The 18,024-nt window shown below is 33.1% G+C and overlaps 1 protein-coding gene across 1 annotated transcript; it reads right to left on the reverse strand.

Annotated features, from left to right (window-relative positions):
* Nucleotides 1-260: 260 nt before the first annotated feature.
* On the reverse strand, nt 261-3,910 carry LOC142607299 (tropinone reductase homolog At1g07440-like). The gene is made up of 5 exons (XM_075778741.1): nt 3,678-3,910; nt 2,237-2,444; nt 1,768-1,987; nt 1,553-1,659; nt 261-737 (listed from the first exon to the last, which is right to left on the reverse strand). Exons 1-5 carry the CDS (start codon nt 3,764-3,766, stop codon nt 552-554), a joined length of 810 nt encoding a protein of 269 aa, XP_075634856.1. The 5' UTR covers nt 3,767-3,910; the 3' UTR covers nt 261-551.
* Between the last annotated feature and the right edge of the window lie 14,114 nt (nt 3,911-18,024).

Raw genomic sequence — 18,024 nt, forward strand, 5'->3', positions numbered from 1 at the left:
ACAGTGCTCATGTATTGATACATGAGCACTGTAGCGCAAAGCTAAAAATTTTTAGCTTTGCCTCCACTGCTGCAGGAGGGTTTTTGTGGTTTGAGTGGTGCTAAAATAGCAATATAGCTATTTAGCTCCACTGCTGTGAATGCTCTTAGCTCAGGTTATATTAATAATATTATGTATATGCATTCCCTCTTATAGTATATGAGCTTTCTAATCATTTAAGACCTATACTCTTCGAGAGAGAATACAAGATATGCATTGTAGTTATAAATTCAAGTACTTCTAAATTTAAGAATCCAAGATAACCATACACTAATTTTAGAAAATGCCAAGGAGAGTGGTTTGTGCATCCCACTTACTACAATACTTTCTTTTCTTTTATTTTCCTTTTTTTTTTTTAAATTACGGAAAGCACTAATTAACTATATTTATTTATTTTTCCTTGCATAAAAATAGTTGTCGTCATGCCAATATTCATGGATATACAAACATGCCTTGTTGCAGTACCAACAACATATTCCAACAACGTGTGTTGGAACATCATTTTCTGCTGCTCATGGTAAGCTGAAGCCATTTACAGTTATCCCTCCATCAACACAAATAGTCTGACCGGTTATGTAAGAAGCAGCAGGTAGGCATAGGAATGCCACCAAGGAAGAAACTTCCTTTGGCTCTCCGACACGTCCAAGAGGGGTTTGAGAAATAACAGCCTCCAAAAAATTTGCATTTCTCACCGAAAACTGCAAAAAGAAGAAAATATAAATTGTCATGGTTATCATGATTCATGTTAATTATTATTATTTTAAAATTCTAAGTTGGAACCTAACTCAGATAATGACCTCTTTGAAGGAGCCAAGGTATTAGAATGCTGCAGTAAGGTTAAATTCAGTAAATTGTTCACATTTCTTAGCACATGAAAAATTCAAACTTACAAATGTTTGTTTATTGAGAGTGTGCATTGTACAACTTGTTTGGGAGGGGGGAAAGAAATGAAATGGAAATGAATGAAAAAAAAAAAAAAAAAATTCTAGAATATATTTCCCTTTTCCTGTTTATGAGTTTTAATGAAGTCCATTATCTTATTTGAGAGTTTAAGTGGAAGAGAACAGAATGAATAGAAGGGAACACTCATTCATCTCTAATCCCTCAAATCCCAAATTTTCATTTCTCTCAAAATTGGGAGAAATTTGAGTAAATAAAATTAGATTTAATGAATTTTTTATTAAAATTCTTAAAATACACATATTTAGTCATTTATTTTAAAATAAGAGTCTAATAGGAATTTTAGCATAATTTATTTTCCTGTTTGTTACTACCAAACAATATTAGTTAAAGTGTTAAACACGGTTACATAACAATCTTTAAATACAGTGGGTTTCAGTTAGCTCAACTGGTAAAGTTTCTAATGGTTGTATAAGAGATTTATGGTTCAATTCCCATTTACACCAAAAACTTATTGATATCTTGGTCTGATGACAAACAGTTATCATCAAGAGCAGACGCCATAAGTTGAAACTTTCTAAAAAAAAAAAATCTTCAACACTAGCACACTTACAGTTTCAGCTAGGGGAGTTTTGATATACCATGGTGCAATAGAGTTAGTCCTTATGTTATCCTTTGCCCACTCACATGCCAAATTTTTTGCGAGTTGATTCAGCGCTCCTTCAAATGAATATCAGACAAAAGCTGATCGCATTATTTGATGTCACAGCTAAAATTTGTAACCCATAAGCTTGCAGTAAAAAGTCAATTATAGTACAAAGAAATTACCTTTAGTTGCACCATATATAGTTGCTCCCATATTTACGGCTACTACAACAGCAACAGAAGAAACGAAAACAATGCTTCCGGCTCCTGAAGCTTTCAGAAGAGGATAAGCAAGTTGGTTCAAGTGATAAGCATATTCAAGATTGGTAGACATGAGAAATGAGAAATCTTCAGCTGTGTACTCCAAGGTTGGTTTCGCTCTAGTCGTTCCCACATTGTTTATCTAAAACCGGGTGACATTAACTATTAATTGAATGTATTAATTGCAAAGGCACTAATGAAGTGGCTCTGACTAAGTAATATTCCAATGCCATTTAAATTGTTGATCAAGATTGATCTTCAAAAACTGAAGCCAAATATTTTAGAATAGAAAAGAAGGTAAAATGATGATTTACACTTCATCAACTTAGGAGTATGCTCTAAAATCTATGCCATGTAAAATGCAGTGATGTTGAGGAAATAAAGGACTCACAAGGATGTCGAGTTTTCCATTAAACATAGACGAGACTATGCTCATTAGCTCCTCTCGTTGGGTTCGAGACGCTACATCACAGACTGAACCAGAGACTCGAAATCCCTTCATCTTCCACTCATGTAAACATTCATTGAGTTGAGCTTCGTTTCGAGAGCATGTATGTACAATGACCCCCAAGCCTACCAATTCCTCAACAACAGCATACCTAGCTAGTCACAACACATAGTAGCAAATAACAACAAATAAAAAGAATAACTGAATAATGTATATTCGATTGTATTTAGCGATTAAACTTTACAAGGACATCATAAGTATTACTAAATCTATGGTCTACTACAACATAGACATACTAATACTCTAACACTTTACCAAAAAAATGAGAAATATATATATACACACGCACATACACAATAGTGATAGTAAGATTGGCCTGAGACCACTTATATATGGATTTGGGTCGATATAACTCTGTTAGCAGAATTTCACAAAACAAAAGTTAAAACAGGAGGTTATATTATTTATTAAGTGTAGATACAGGGATTAAACTCTGGAAACAAACCTTACAAAGAGGGATGAATGCTATTATGTCATTAAATTATTGGTAAAACAGAAGGTTATATTTCATTTCAATATATATATGAACTGACTAGTTTAGAATGATTACGACAACATGAGTAGAGTTTTAAATGATTCATTTATTTCTGATAAGAAAATAAATAAATCTTTTTCGGATTAAAGTCATACCGTAGAGATAAAATATAATCAATAGAAAGATCCTTCCTAATAACAGGTTGGATATTTTAGCCAAATAAATAAACAGATTTTACAAGGGCTACCCCATCTAACATGGACGAGTAGCAACCATCTTTGAAGTCAAATAATAAATAAATAAACAAGCATTAAAGCTATGAAATCATTTAAGAGAAGGTAAACTAAGTTATACTACACACAACACACTCTCTTAAACAATGTGAGATAATTAACCATTTTTTTTATTTATTTATTTAGAAACAAATACACACAAGGGAGAGAGAAAAGAGTTCTAAACTTCTAATATAAAGGCACAACACAACTTCACTTAAAAACCATGGTAATTTACCCCATCCTCCTTTAAAAGTTACTATGGCTTTTGATGAAGTTATGGTGTGCTTTGTATTAGAACTCATTTCCTTTTTTTTTGTGCGTGTGTTTGTTTCTCCAAAAAAAAAAAAAAAGTGCTACAAAACCAAATGTACAAACATAAAAAATCCAACCAAATTAAATAGTGAGGTGGCCTTTTGCCTCTCTTGCGTTTTTATCCCATCAACTTAAGAAAAAAAAAATTGCTATAAATTAATGTCACTTCACATGGCCACGCATTTATTTATCTATACTTAGAACTATTCAATAAGAACGCATTTCATTAGGAAAAAAAAAAAGTTTTAGGCAGAGAAAGAACCCGATTCCTTTGGTTCCACCGGTAACAAGAGCGGTCATTCCTTGAAGGGACCACCTGCTTTCTCTGTTACCCACTTCTTGCCCTGCCATTTGTATCTCTTAATTTGTTGCTACAATGTTTGCTGTGTAACTAGTAGTGTTTTCTACTTCTCCGAATGGGTTCTATTTATATTGGCCGTAGAGAGAAAATTTACTAAGCATGATGCATGTGTCCCAACATTTTTTTTTGACGAACACATGTATCCAACATTTGAGACTTACGGGATCCACCCTACGTGATAAGGCGAAGATAGTCAATAGATGATAAGGCGGCATTAATGGCCTGTTTGGAAGTTTAGAGAGGGAGGAGAGTAGAGGGGAGTAGAGGGGAGGGAAGTAGTGGGGAGTAGAGGGGAGGAGAATGATTACCCTCCACCTTGTTTGGATGTTTTTATAATTAGTAAGGGGGAAGGGAGTAATTAGCCCTTCCCCTTGTTTTTAACATTGTAATTTTATAAATATAATAAGGGTAAATTAGGTAATTTACTTTATCAATAATTTTATGTGCTCTACTCTCCCTCTAAATCTCTCCAATTTGGGGGAATTAAAAATGAGGGGGTTGGAGGTAGTTGAAATCCCTTCAAACCCCTCCAAACCCCTCCCCCTCATTTCTTAAAAAACTCTCAAACAAGGTAATTGAATTACTCCCCTTCCCTCTACTTTACTCTCCCTCCTTTTTTAAACATCCAAACAGGCCATAAGGTTGTCTTAACTACTGACATCACACATGACATCTCTTTGTCCACAGTTTTTTTCCCAAAGAAGTTTACGTTTACGAATTCTCATCAGAAACAAAGTTTAGAAATTAGTTTTAAAAGAAACTTTTCAAACTCTCGTAGTAATAATAATGATAATGATAATAATAACAATAATAATAATAATACCTATTTTAAAAATTGGACAATTTAATTGCATATTTTTCATGTTTTTAAGAAACATGTTAAGTTTTATTCAAATCGGATGTTATTTACTATTTATTTTTTATGTGACTTATAAATTTCTTTTTTATGCCTAAGTTAAGATTACAAAAATTAAAAAATGAAACATTTGATTAATGACATAATTATTGATTTTTGATCTTTTTAAAATTTTATAAACATAAAGGACATATAATAAAATAAAAATGTAATTGAATATTGGATTTATCAAAATTCATATTTAATAATAAAAAAAATATAACAAAAACTGGATAATTTGAAGAAAACTTTATCTTTCGATCCATGGGATCTTTCAAATGAATCATTCAAAATTGGAAATTAAATATTATTAAACATCGGACTTTTATATCTCTGCTCAATGATGGTAAAGAAGTTGGATTTGGCTTTTTACCAGAAAAAAGAAAAGAAAAGAAAAGAAAAAAAGAAGTTGGCCTTGGCTTGGGAACTGGATCTTTGTAATGGCGACACGTGACATCTTGCCATCACAACGGTCCATTGCATGCATTTGACTAGTTTTGCCTAAAGAAGTTTACGACGCGATTGGGATCTCACATTCTTTCAGGGCTGCGACTTTAATATTTGTTCCATCCACAGCATGAAAGGGCCATGTATCAGTAGAATGTACTGCCAAAATGAGCAAATACCTATTTCGCGTAAAAAAAAAAAAAAAGGTAAATGTCCCATTTCTTAAACTAATCAGGAAAATGTTTCTATTTTGAAACTTGATTGTCTCAAAATCGAGTTAAAAAAAAATTATGGAGCCCTATAGCGACGTTTAAGGAGTCTATAGTGACGTTTTAAAGACTTATAGTGACGTTTTGTAACTCGAGCGGAACTTGAGTTACAAAACGTCGCTATAGATCCTTAAAAACGTCACTATAGGCTCCTTAAAATGTTGTTATAGGGCTTAACTCGATTTTGAGAAAATCGAGTTTTAAAAGAGGGGCGTGACATTTCCCTAATTAGTTTGGTAAAGGGGGCATAATGCTTTTTTTTTTTTTTTTTGCGCGGGAAGGGTATTTGCCTATTTTGACCTAGAATATGCAGAGGGCCAAACATATGTTCTATCTACAAAATTGAGTAATGCTAAGGGCAAGAATATTTAATTGTATATATATGGTCCATCATAATTGGAGTAACATTACTTCTAATTATTTGATGAATTAATTTGCAGTTTCTACGTGTTCACTATTGCAATAGATAATCAAATATATATATATATATATATATATATATATATATAAACTAACATTAAATCATGGTTTTAACTTTTAATTGAAAAAAATAATGAATTGAAGGTATTTGTTTATTTCCCAAACATAAAAGAAAAAATTGGTTGGTTTCAAAGATAAATGAGAAATGGTGAAATTTCTTATCCTTCATTAAGCAAAATATACAAAAAGAATAATGAAAAATTTTATGAAGTTTATTCTCTTCTATTGTTTTGTAAAATCAATATTGTGATATGATATGAACAATGAAAATCAACCAATCCAATCTTTGAACGGAAATTCTCTACCAAAAAAAAAAACTGAGAAAAAAGTGTGAACATTGCTCATCTCCATTGTCTAGTGGGATATAGAAGAGGCTAGGGCAAATTTAGTAGAAGCTACAACCTGGAGACATAAACAACATTTCCATCACAATATGTGGGTCAGATTTGTAAGACTTATATATTGCGAGAAGAATGCTACATTTACCAAATGTGTAAGATTTGTTATAATTTGACTGTAGCTCTAAATTTTCTTGTCATTGGTTGAGACCTTACAAACCAGTTTGTTTGTTTCGTCCGTCGTACAATAATTTTGTCTCATCACCTACGGTTATTCTAGGAAATTTGTACCATTAAATAAACCACTCAGAGAAGTGGTAATATTAGTTACAACTTACAGCAAGCATTATAGTGATTAAGAGAGAGAAATGGCAGGGGCAGAAATTAATAACAGAGAAAGTAGGTGGTCCCTTCAAGGAATGACCGCTCTTATTGCTGGTGCAACCAAAGGAAATGGGTTATTTCTCTTCCTAATACTCTTCCTAGTTTCTGGTTGTTGGGTTTAGACTTTATCAAAAACAGTAATTAACTAGTTTTTAGACTGAATTGATTATTAGATCTATTATAAAAGCCATGGTTAATCAAACAATTACTAATATTGTGCAGAATAGTAAAAACAGTAAAAATAATAGAACACACAGATATGATGACCTAGGAAAACTTGTGAAATAAATTAGTTATATAAAAAAAAGTGAATAGATCCACTATCAAATAGAAGTTTACAGAATAAATAACCTTATTCTTTGTAAATTTAACTATAGTTACCCAACTTAGCTCTAAGATTTACAGACATCTCTGATATGAATGTATTTCAAACGTGAACCTCTAGTCCACAACTCCAAAACCGCTCTTGAACGTTTAGATCTTCAACACCTTTGATGGCTAGGGGAAGTGTCATTTTTATACTACAAATGTCTGAGAAAATGTCATTTCAATATACCTCAAAGGAAGCATGGTTTACCCCTTCAACTCCCAGATTTTTTTTTTACCTTTTCATCATAAAATAAAAAGAAATACTCTCTTGGTGGTTGTTCTATAGAAAGAAATCATTTAAACACTTTGTTTGTTGTTATAATCATTCTATGTTAGGAATTATTGTTCTGCAATGAAATATATAATTATGTTTTTACTTTTGATCTATGAAATAATAATTTACTAGTAAATTACAACAATACATGTTGTGATTAGGAATGCTGTTGTTGAGGAATTGGCAAGCCTGGGGGCTACCGTGCATACATGCTCTCGAAACGAGGCCCAACTTAATGAATGCTTACATTAATGGGAGATGAAAAGTGATTTCAAGCTTAGTTGTCAAAACGTGAATTATATCGTGAATCGATTTTTTATTTTTTTGTATCGTGCATTGTATCATATCATATATCGTAAGATATACAAACACTTAATAAAATTTATAAAAAATTATAGACATACATACATAAAAAGTATATTCATTACACATTTTGAATATATTCAGCTAATAACTAATTTATTCATCACTTATGTAACAATATTTAACAAGCTAACTGAAAAAATTAAACTAGTACGTGTTTATAGCATACACATTCAAATTGCTTAAATTCAGAAGTGATAATATATTAAAAATGACTCAAAAATTATTTTATTTTCATCATATTTATCATATTGGCTAATCAACCCCATCTAAGTCAATGCTATCATCACGTTTATCATTTTGTAAATTTATTTATTTTCAATAAAAGTTTCTTCATTGTCGTTACATTTACTATCTCTTCTTGTTCTTTTTATTTAAATAATTAAAAAAAAATTCTTCTTGGCATTCTAGTTCCTTGGACTTATAACAATAATGAAAAAAATAAAAAATAATTATATTTTCAATTAATATCTTATTCATAGTATAGAAAATAAATTTGTAAATATTAAAGTGAAGTGTAAGTGTATACCGTGTAGTCCAAATTTTGTAGAAAAAAGTGAGGGAAAAAAACTTATGAATACGTTATTTTATCAGGTTAAATTAAGTAACTTAATAATTTTGTGTTTAAAACAAGTCTAACAACTTTTTAGATTCAAATAAAAGTACATATTTTAACAAAAAATATCATTTTAAAGCATTTGTTAATATATTGTATGATTAGGATACACATATTATATTGTACGATTCATAAGCACTTATGATACGCCTATACAATACAAAAAATTTTATACACGATACAATACATATCGTATGATAGTACTGACGTATCGTGCGCATTGACAACTATGATTTCAAGTTACTGATTCAGTCTTTGATGTAGTGTCTTGAGCCCATCGAGAGAAGCAAATGAGCATAGTCTCCTCTCTGTTTAATTGCAAACTCAACATCCTTGTAAGTCTTCTATTTTCTCATTTTTGTATTTGCATGTCATTTTAGAGAATACCCAAAAGTTGGTATAGTCTAAGGGATCATCCTATATTCTGGCACTTAATAAACTGTGAAAATTTTCAATAAGGGATTAAGCATTCAATTCTATACTTAAATCTTTGACTTCCATTTGATTAAGAAAAGAAATCATTTTTTTTTTGGAAGATCCATTATGAAAAAACTTAATTAATTGATGTATTTGAAAAAACATTTAGCGGAAGCTACTTCTTTTTTTCTTTTGCAGTTAACAATCCATTTATATGTATGTTCACAAAGCTTTTAGTTAGTAGTTACTATAACTTGATCAAGCTGTTGTGCCCTTATTAATGTCTGGTTTTAGATAAACAAAATGGAAATCAACATATTAAAACCAACGCCAGAGTACACAGTTGAAGATTTCTCATTTCTCATGTCTACCAATCTTGAATTTTCTTATCTCATATGGCAACTTGTGTATCCTCTTCTGAAAATAGTTCTCATTATAAAAAGAAGTTTTAATGATACTTATACTAAACTCACAACAAATGAGACATGGCGTTAATATAGACCATCACCTAAAAGGCAAAAGAAAGCTATACTAAAGTTCAAATTGTTGAATTCAAAGGAAAAAGAGTCAACAAAAGCAACTCTTCTTCCTTTAGAACTCTATCTCACGTTGTTAGTTTTCTTAACATATATATATATATATATATATATATATATATATATATATATATATATATATATATATTTTTTTTTTTTTTTTTTTTTTTTTTTGGGTGTGAAAGAAAAGCTAACAACATATGCAAAAAGCACACTTAATATACTTTTAACACAAATCCTTATGTAAAGAAAAGCTAACAACATGCAAAAAGCACATGTAATTATATGTACTTTGAACAAAAAGATATTTTTAATTAAAAATTAAATATTGACTCTTTGTTTAATTTAGTTAAGTATTTCAAGACATTTCTAATTAAAAAATAAATATTCTTTGTATCATTTTGTTCAATATTTCAAGACTTTTCATCCCTCACACATACATACAAAACCCTTTGCATTTTAATTCACTATTTTTACCTCTTACACTTCTACCCCTTTATATATACCTACCCATAGCCTTTTATGTCATCCTATTTCAAATACACAAAAACTAAAAATGATGTCATTTATCTTCAATCTTTCGATGACACCTACTTAGCTCTAACATTGTTGTCTCATCTAATCATAATCTATATGAGTTGGCCATAATCAAGGAGTGGTTGCATTTTATATTGAATGACAATAGCAATTACGATTTTGATGTTAAGGTAGAATGTTGTAGATTTGTGGGTTTTGTAAATGATGTGGTTGACTGTAGATGTTTGGAATGTGTGTTTTGTTTTAGAATTAAGGAGAAAGAGAAAGACATATTCTATATCAACTTTTATTCTACAATATTCCCCCAATTTTTTTTTAATTTCTCATTACTTCAATTGAATAATTATAATGGATATGTATATGCAATTTATATTTGTAACTTTTTATGATGAACTCACTGGTAATAAAGTTCAATAACAATTATGTTATAATACATATACAACATTCTTCTAAACCATCTTATATAAAATATTACAACATTATTCGTGCATCATATGGGTAACTTACTAGTTACTCAAATTGATTAATTACTTAAATTATGCAAAGGTCCAATTTAATATGTGATGGATACAACAATATCACAATAATAAAGTGCAATAAAAATTAAATAAATTTGAGCACATGATATTACGATGGGAAACCCTAACGGTAAAAAAATGGGTGGTTTGAAGCTTACCACTAACTTGAAGAATTCATTATGTAAAATGAAAATTGTTAAAATACGAGAATATACTTATCTTAGTGTTATTACCTACAATAATAACTTACGTGACAAGATGAAGTTCCAACCCAATTGGACTTTTCTATTTCATGGTCTCTTCAGTGCATGGATATCCAATCTGTTTGTAACTCATCACAACAACTCTATGATGAAATAGTCTTGGTGTGATGTCTTCACAAGAACACTCTAGTTCTTGATCAATGGAAACTGAAGATGCAACTTGGTATAAAAACCTTTGTACAAAGTCATCGTAGTAGTTTTTCCAATTTTAACAATGTTCTCTCTTACGTTATGATGACCTAAAATTGATTTTTGTGCATCCTGAAACTTTAGTGCACGTATTCCTAAGTCACTTGGACATCATAGGCTGCATCCTTAAAAGTTAGTATCTTTGAAACTCTGACTGGTCGACTAGAGTCGAGCTTTAATGAACTTCAATTTATCAAGTTACAATCGAGGCAACAATACCTTCACTTTCTAGGCAGTTTCTTGAGTGTTGTCTTGTGTCTTCAACGTAAATCTTTAATTACTATCTAGAAATTTAAAAACTTATAACTCAACTACATGAAAAAGATTTTTTTTATTACAGATCTGTCAACATCAACATAATTGACCCTAACAGAAAAAATTTTGCTTTTCTTTTTTATTTAATATCCTACTCCGATATTCTAATATCTTCCTCTAGAGATATAATTTTTCTAAGTAAGATACCAACTTAAACGAAAAATTTAGAAGGAAAAAAAATTATAGTTATAATGTGTAATGGTTAAATGATTGAATTCACTATTTCATAATACATTTGCAAAAATCAGTATATATCAAACCAAATGATCTTTAGTATAGTTGTCAGTATCGTACGATATGCGATACGTATTGTACCGTGTACATAAAGTTTCTTATCGTAAGGGCTTATCATAAGTACTCATGAATTGTCCGATACATAAGTGCGTATTGTATGAATTGTATCGTGTTGGTGAATCATACGTATCATATAATATGTTAGGGATATATTTTATGTAATTGACTAATCCTTTGACAAAATGCACTTTACTTATAATTGAGTAGATCTAGGATGGGTTTAGTACTTCAAGAAACAAGAGTTCAAGTCAAGTATTAAAGTCATGAAGATCTTACCAAGAAACAAGTGAAGAAGAGTTGTTCATTAAAGCTCGACAGCAATTTCGACAAAAAGACTTCTATCAAGATTTAATGTTGAAGCTCGACAGTAGCTTGACACAAGCTATTTCTGCCGAGACTTATGAAATTAGAAATTCTAGATCAGATTTTCGGCCCATGCTTGTATATTTGTATAGGGTATCTTTTCTCACAACCCTAGACATATATAAGGCTTATTTTAAAGGCTGTCGCGCATGCAAAAAGGTACCCTAGTTCATTATTCTCTCTGAAAAAGCTACTGCATCTTTACGCCAAGGGTTTTGTGATCAAGGAGCTTCCTGATCTTCATTGTTGATGAACTGAAGAACTTTGCAGCCAACAATCTTCTTCAAGTTGGTGAGTTAGTCACGTACTGGGATCTGTGATCATTAGTTAGTCACATACTGGGATTCGTGCATTGAACGAAGAGATTGCCGCTACATTACAAGTCAAATTAGGTATTGAGATAAGGGTTCAACTGTAGATTGGTATTTCGGGATAGGCCAAAGGGTTTGATAAGATTCCTTATACTTGTAACCGCTTGTGATTGATAATAGTGGATTCTTGGGAGTGATGACCTTAAAATCACCTGGTGGGGTTTTGCCTTGATGGTTTTACCCATTCGTAAACAAATCACATGTGTCAAATTTATTTTCTGCTTCATTTAGCATAATTAGTGATTTGTTTATACTGCCACGCTATTGCATGAGATTTGATCTAATTAATTAACTTAGGTAATTAATTAATTAATTGCAAGGGGTTAATTCATTTTAACCCAACAAGTGATATCAGAGTAGACACACTTTGATTAGATTTTTAATTTTTACTGTGTGATCCATTGACCCCTGTTTGTCATGGATAGAGGACAGTCTCTTATTATACCTCTTTGATTTGATAGCACTAACTATGCATACTGGAAAGTACACAGGAGAGCTTTCTTGCAATCTTTAGATGAGAAGGTCTGGCAAACTGTGGAAATTGATTAGGTGATGCCAAAGGAAGCGTCGGTTGATTGGGATAAGGCCAAGATCAAAACGGCAAACTTCAAAAGCAAAGCATTGAATGCCCTGTTTAGTGTGGTGACTAATGAGGAGTTCAAGAAAATATCCTCAACTGAAACTGTGAAGGAAGCATGGACCATCCTCCAGACAACCTATGAAGGGACTAAGACTGTCAAGGATTCAAAGCTCCAAAGGCTCACAACTAGCTTTAAGGAGATAAAGATGGAGGAGGATGAGACATTCAATGAGTTCTATGCCAAGATGAAGGACATAGTGAACTCAGCATTCAATCTTGGTGATCATATTCTCGAGCCCAAGATTGTGAGAAAGGTACTCAGATCTCTCCTTGGGAGATTTCATGCCAAGATAACGACGATTGAAGAATCAAAGGACATTGACACCATTCCTTTGACGGAGCTGATTGGCAACTAGCAAACCTATGAATTTAGTTTGACTAGACTTGGGAAAGGATCCAAAAGTAAGAATATGGAATTGAAGGCCAAAAGTAATGAGACTAATGAGTCTTCAGATGATGAAGATTCCAAGATGAAGTCCTATATCACTAGGCAGTTTAAGAAGTTCATGAAGAATGCCAATGTGAAAGGTTTTGACAAGGACCGTAAACAATCCAGTTCTTCTCAATTCAAAAGTCAAGACAGAGGGAAGAATGATGCTAAGGATGGCAGTCAATATACTACTCCATCTACCCCAAAGTGCATTGGATGTCAAGGTTTTAGACACATGAAATAAGAATGTCCAACATATCTCAAGTCAATTGGGAAAAGTAAGGCTCTTTCTGCTACCTTAAGTGATACTAAACCTAAGACTGAGTCAAATGACAGTGATGACGAGGGAATCTTGAGTGCTTTCACTACCATAGTGGATCCTACTGAGGAAATTGTAGAAGCAGTGGATAAAGAAGAGGACTTGATGGAATCCAAGTTCAAGAAAATGGATGAACAGGATGACATCCATACAGCTTATGCAAAGTTATACAAGGTATTTGAAAAGCATGAGAAGTTGTATAGACTATCTACTAAGAAGTTTAGTGAAGTGGAGCTAGAATGAGAGGAGCTATCCACAAAGGTTGATGAAGCCAATCAAACCATTGGAGCATTGAGGTTCGAGAACAATTTCTTGGCTAAAAGAACCAAGAAGCTTGAAGCAGAATTGTTCCAAGTTCGAGCTTAGTTGGAGAGGACTAGCTGGATGAAATGCTGAACCTCCATAAATCAGCTTCTGACAGAACTTGCTTAGGGTATGATCTCTCTAACTCTTCTCATATTGCCTCCTCTAGTAGGACTGTTTTTGTCTCACTTGCTAGTAATGAAAATCTTAAGAAAAAAAAAAAACTAAAACTGAGATAGCTAGTGAGAACAATCTAGACAAAGACAAATCTATTCTAGGAGCACCTCCTAAGATAGAGAAGAAAGAGACTAGAAATCCTAAGAGTAATAAGGCTAAAAAAAAGAAGTCTCAACCAAAGAAGCTGCATTTCTGTCATCACTAAGTTTCAGGACACACTCGTCCAAATTGCTATAAGTGGTTAGCCATTCAACAAAGCAATAGTGTGTTATCATCTAGTGGTTAAGGTTAGATTCCACCATCTTTAGGTCCTCTTGGAGATCTTCTCAAGGCCCTCATATTCCTTTCAAACTTGAACGGTTTCAATTCTTTCCCCACACCTCCGAAACAAAGGTTTAACTCTAGGAAAGGATCTTCCTCCAAAACCAGTGTGTGTTGTGTATATTGGTACTTGTGTACCCTAGATGGCCATTGAAACAAAATTTTTTAAACTTTGTATCTCTTGTAACTTAGAAGAGCATTTTAATGCACAACTAAGTAGCTAAGCAAGTAAGCTTTATGACTCATGTTGGTGATGAGTACAATTAAGTAATATTTTATACTTAATACTCATATCACTCTTTTTGACGAGAAGGAATAGAAAATCCTAAGAGAAATGAATAAATAACCATCTCACCACTAAAGCTCGCCAATCATGTATGATATTTGTGTGCTTTGGCATAGCAAAATTGTGATGTTTTGGCTTACATAATTGGGTATTTCTTTTCTCTCTTATATGCCCATGCATGATATGTTTAAAAAGAAAATATGTAAAGAATATAAAAGCAAAAAGACTCAAAATGCTTTTAAAATGATTGTAAACATGTTTCTAGAAGATGTGGGAGTTATATGATATACCTCAAAGGTGATAGTCCCCATCAAACAGTTATAATTGTGTGTGAGTGTATTAGATGTTCTCATATCTCAAATCGTCATAATATGAGAAACTTGTGCACACTTGTTATGTTTCACACACAACACACAAACTCTTTACTACTTTTGATACATGTGCAGGTACAATGTGATTTAGCCATCACAAGGAATATATGTGTTAATATATGCTAACTAAACTGTCTTAACTTGTTTTTGAAATATAAAATTGGTTAGATTTGTTTAGTGTATGTGTGTGTGTGGATCTATGGATGCTATGCTTCTGTGTTGAGATATGTTTTTAGGAGCTTAATATGTTGCTTGGATCTTTGTTTTAGTAGCTTCCTTATTGCATTCATCTTTATGTGTTTTTCCTCCATTGAAAAACTTCTTTTCTACAAGCTTGACAGCTTCTCGACAGATCCTCAACAGATTTTCTTTCTATCGAGCCTTCTTTCTCTTTTCTTAATAGATCCTTGACAGATTCTTGATCCAACGAGATTTTTGGGTTTCTTCTCAATAGAATCTCGACAACTTCTTTGATCTATCAAGCCAAACTTCTGTGCATTCTGTCTGCTCGATAGATCCTCGATCCATCGAGACACTTATCGTCGACAAATCCTCAATAGCACCTCGACAAATTAATTTCTATCGAGATTTAGTGCTCGACAGGTTCTCAATAGATATCTCAATCCATCGAGCTGTGATTCTTATTTAAAGGACAGGCGCGATTCAGATTTCTTTTTTTATTCTCTCTCGATAGAAATCTTTCTCTCTCGACCCAAACAATCTCTTCCCACTCAAAACACTCTTCCCACTCAAGATTTGGCCTTGTTCAAGCCTCAATCTCTTGGTAAGTGTTCTTAATCACTTATTTTTCATGCATTCATGCATTTTTTGACCTAGGTTTTGGGGTTTTGAATTTTTTTGGGGTTTTTGAGATTTTTGTGAAATTTTTGGGTTGGGTTGTATTGATTTGTTGTTAAATGCTCATGCATTGCATCCTCATTGCATTATGACAATGTTTCATGCATATTTAGATGTGTGTGATTGATTATTGTTGTTGAGTGCTTTTAGGTTTGGATTGGGTGACCTCTATGATGCTTTTAAATTCTCATGTCACATGTTCATGCATTTTTCATGCATACGTTCTTTTCCTTCTTTTTATTCTGAACTTGTGTTATGTTTCTTTTCTCTCTCTCTCTCTCTCTCTCTCTCTCTCTCTCTCTCTCTCTCTCTCTCTCTCTCTCTCGGATAGACTATGTCATGGCACCTAAACAGTGCAAATCTACTCCAGCTCGGAACCCTCGTCAAGGTTCCGGGTCTTCTTCTTCTTCTTCTTGGGAAATTTAGACCCCAGTTGATAGAATTAACAAGTTTTAAATCCAAGTTGTTAATTAGATTTATTATGTATAAAACTTGTTAAAACAAACAAACATCAATATCATGTCAAAATCAGGCACAACTAAAAATTAAATAAGACAAGATATGATAACTCAGGAAAACCAATAAAACAAACTAGTTTCATAATGAAAAGCAAGAAAATTTTCTGATTTAGTACAAAACCTTTGTCCCCAGACTCTACAATCCCCGTAGATGAACTTACAGCAAAAATCTTCTACCGCTTTAGAACCTTTGAACTCTTCAATATATGAACGTCATCATTTTGATGCACGGATTCCAGTACGTGACTAACTCCTTTGCATGAATCCTAGTACGTGACTCACTCACCAACTTGAGGAAGAAGAATGTTGGCTACAAAGTTCTTCACTTCATCAACAATGAAGATTAAAAAGCACTTGGTCACAAAACCCTAAGGCATAAAAACGCAGTAGATTCTTTTAGAGAGAATAAGCACTTGGTCACCTTTTGCATATGTTCTCTTTGTATTCTCATATGTGACGGCCTTTAAAATACGTCTTATATATGTTTAGGGTTGTGAGAAAAGAAACCTTACGCATACATGTCAGCATAGGCTGAAGGTCAGATCTGAAAATTCTGATTTCGTAATTCTCGATAGATAGTATCTACCAAGCAGCTGTCAAGACCTCAATAGATAGCTATCTGTCAAAACCTGTTGAGCTTTAATGAATCAGCACTTCTTCACTTGTTTCTTGGACAGATTTGCATGGCTTCAATACTTTGACTTGAACTCTTGTTCCTTGAAGTATTAAACACATTCTAAATCTACCCAATTACAAGTAAAGTGCGTTTTGTCAAAGGATTAGCCAATTCTAAATGACATATGTTCCTAACATGATTCACATATATCCTAACACTTTTGATCCTCTCGTATCCTTTCACATTCGGTTCCGTGATGAGAAGGCCTAGATGGACTTCTTTGAGAACTTCCAAAAACGTGGTATTCATTTGGAATGCCAAGTTATTTTGTTGGATTTTGCCGACACTCTTCTGCCCGAAGTCATTCGAACTCGGGTTTAGGCTTCTCTACTTGAGAAACCCTTAAGTTGTCCCGTCATGTTTATACAGGAGTTTTACTCTAACATACACAGCATCGATACCTCTGTGCCTCAGTTTGTTACCACATTCTGAGGTACACGTATCGTAGTTACTCTGGATCTTATATCTGAGGTACTACGCGTCCCTAGGGTAGTGCATTCTAACTACCCTGGCTATGAGCATCTTCGGACTGTGTTTAGAAACGACCTTGCTTGGGCTTTGCTAAAGGCCCTCGCTTTCTTAATATGGTGATGACTTTTGATCTTACTCCATTGTCTCACTATAACTTTATCACTGTGCCTCGTGCTTTTCTGTTTTCGTTGATGAAGGATCTTTCCATCGACTTTCCTTCTCACTTCATCACATCTATTCTAGATGTGTATTAAGATATTACTACCGTGATAAGCTCATCTTCCATTCGGCTATCACGCATATCCTCACACACTTTCACATTCCCATTCCTCTCTCTCCTCTTTTCACCATCATGGGTGCCATTTGCGCTGGTTCTATTCGGTGGAGTCAGGCCTAGCTTTGACCGAAGCGGTCATAAGTGGAGACATCTGATCTTGTAGCTTCTACTGTTCCACCTTTTTTGGCTTCGTCTTCTTCCGCTCCTTCTACCTTTGCAGCTGGTGGTGTGACCCTCAAGGCCATCATGACGTAGCTTCTGCGGATGGAGGCTGACTTTGGTTGTCATCTTGACTATCTCACAGATGAGATGTGTCAAATGAACACCCAAGTCGGTTGCATTGCTTGTAGATAGTCTCACATG

Source organism: Castanea sativa, chromosome 8 (genome assembly GCF_040712315.1).
Source record: "Castanea sativa cultivar Marrone di Chiusa Pesio chromosome 8, ASM4071231v1".
NCBI lineage: Eukaryota > Viridiplantae > Streptophyta > Magnoliopsida > Fagales > Fagaceae > Castanea > Castanea sativa.

Bases quoted from the DNA above. Each gene is read 5' to 3' on its own strand.
- LOC142607299 (XM_075778741.1), bottom strand. From the start codon at position 3,766: ATGGCAGGGCAAGAAGTGGGTAACAGAGAAAGCAGGTGGTCCCTTCAA. The intron at 2,445-3,677 runs GTTCTTTCTCTG...GTGACTAGCTAG, and splicing joins GGTGGAACCAAAGGAATCGG to GTATGCTGTTGTTGAGGAAT. The intron at 738-1,552 runs GTAAGTGTGCTA...TTCTTTTTGCAG, and splicing joins AAACTCCCCTAGCTGAAACT to TTTTCGGTGAGAAATGCAAA.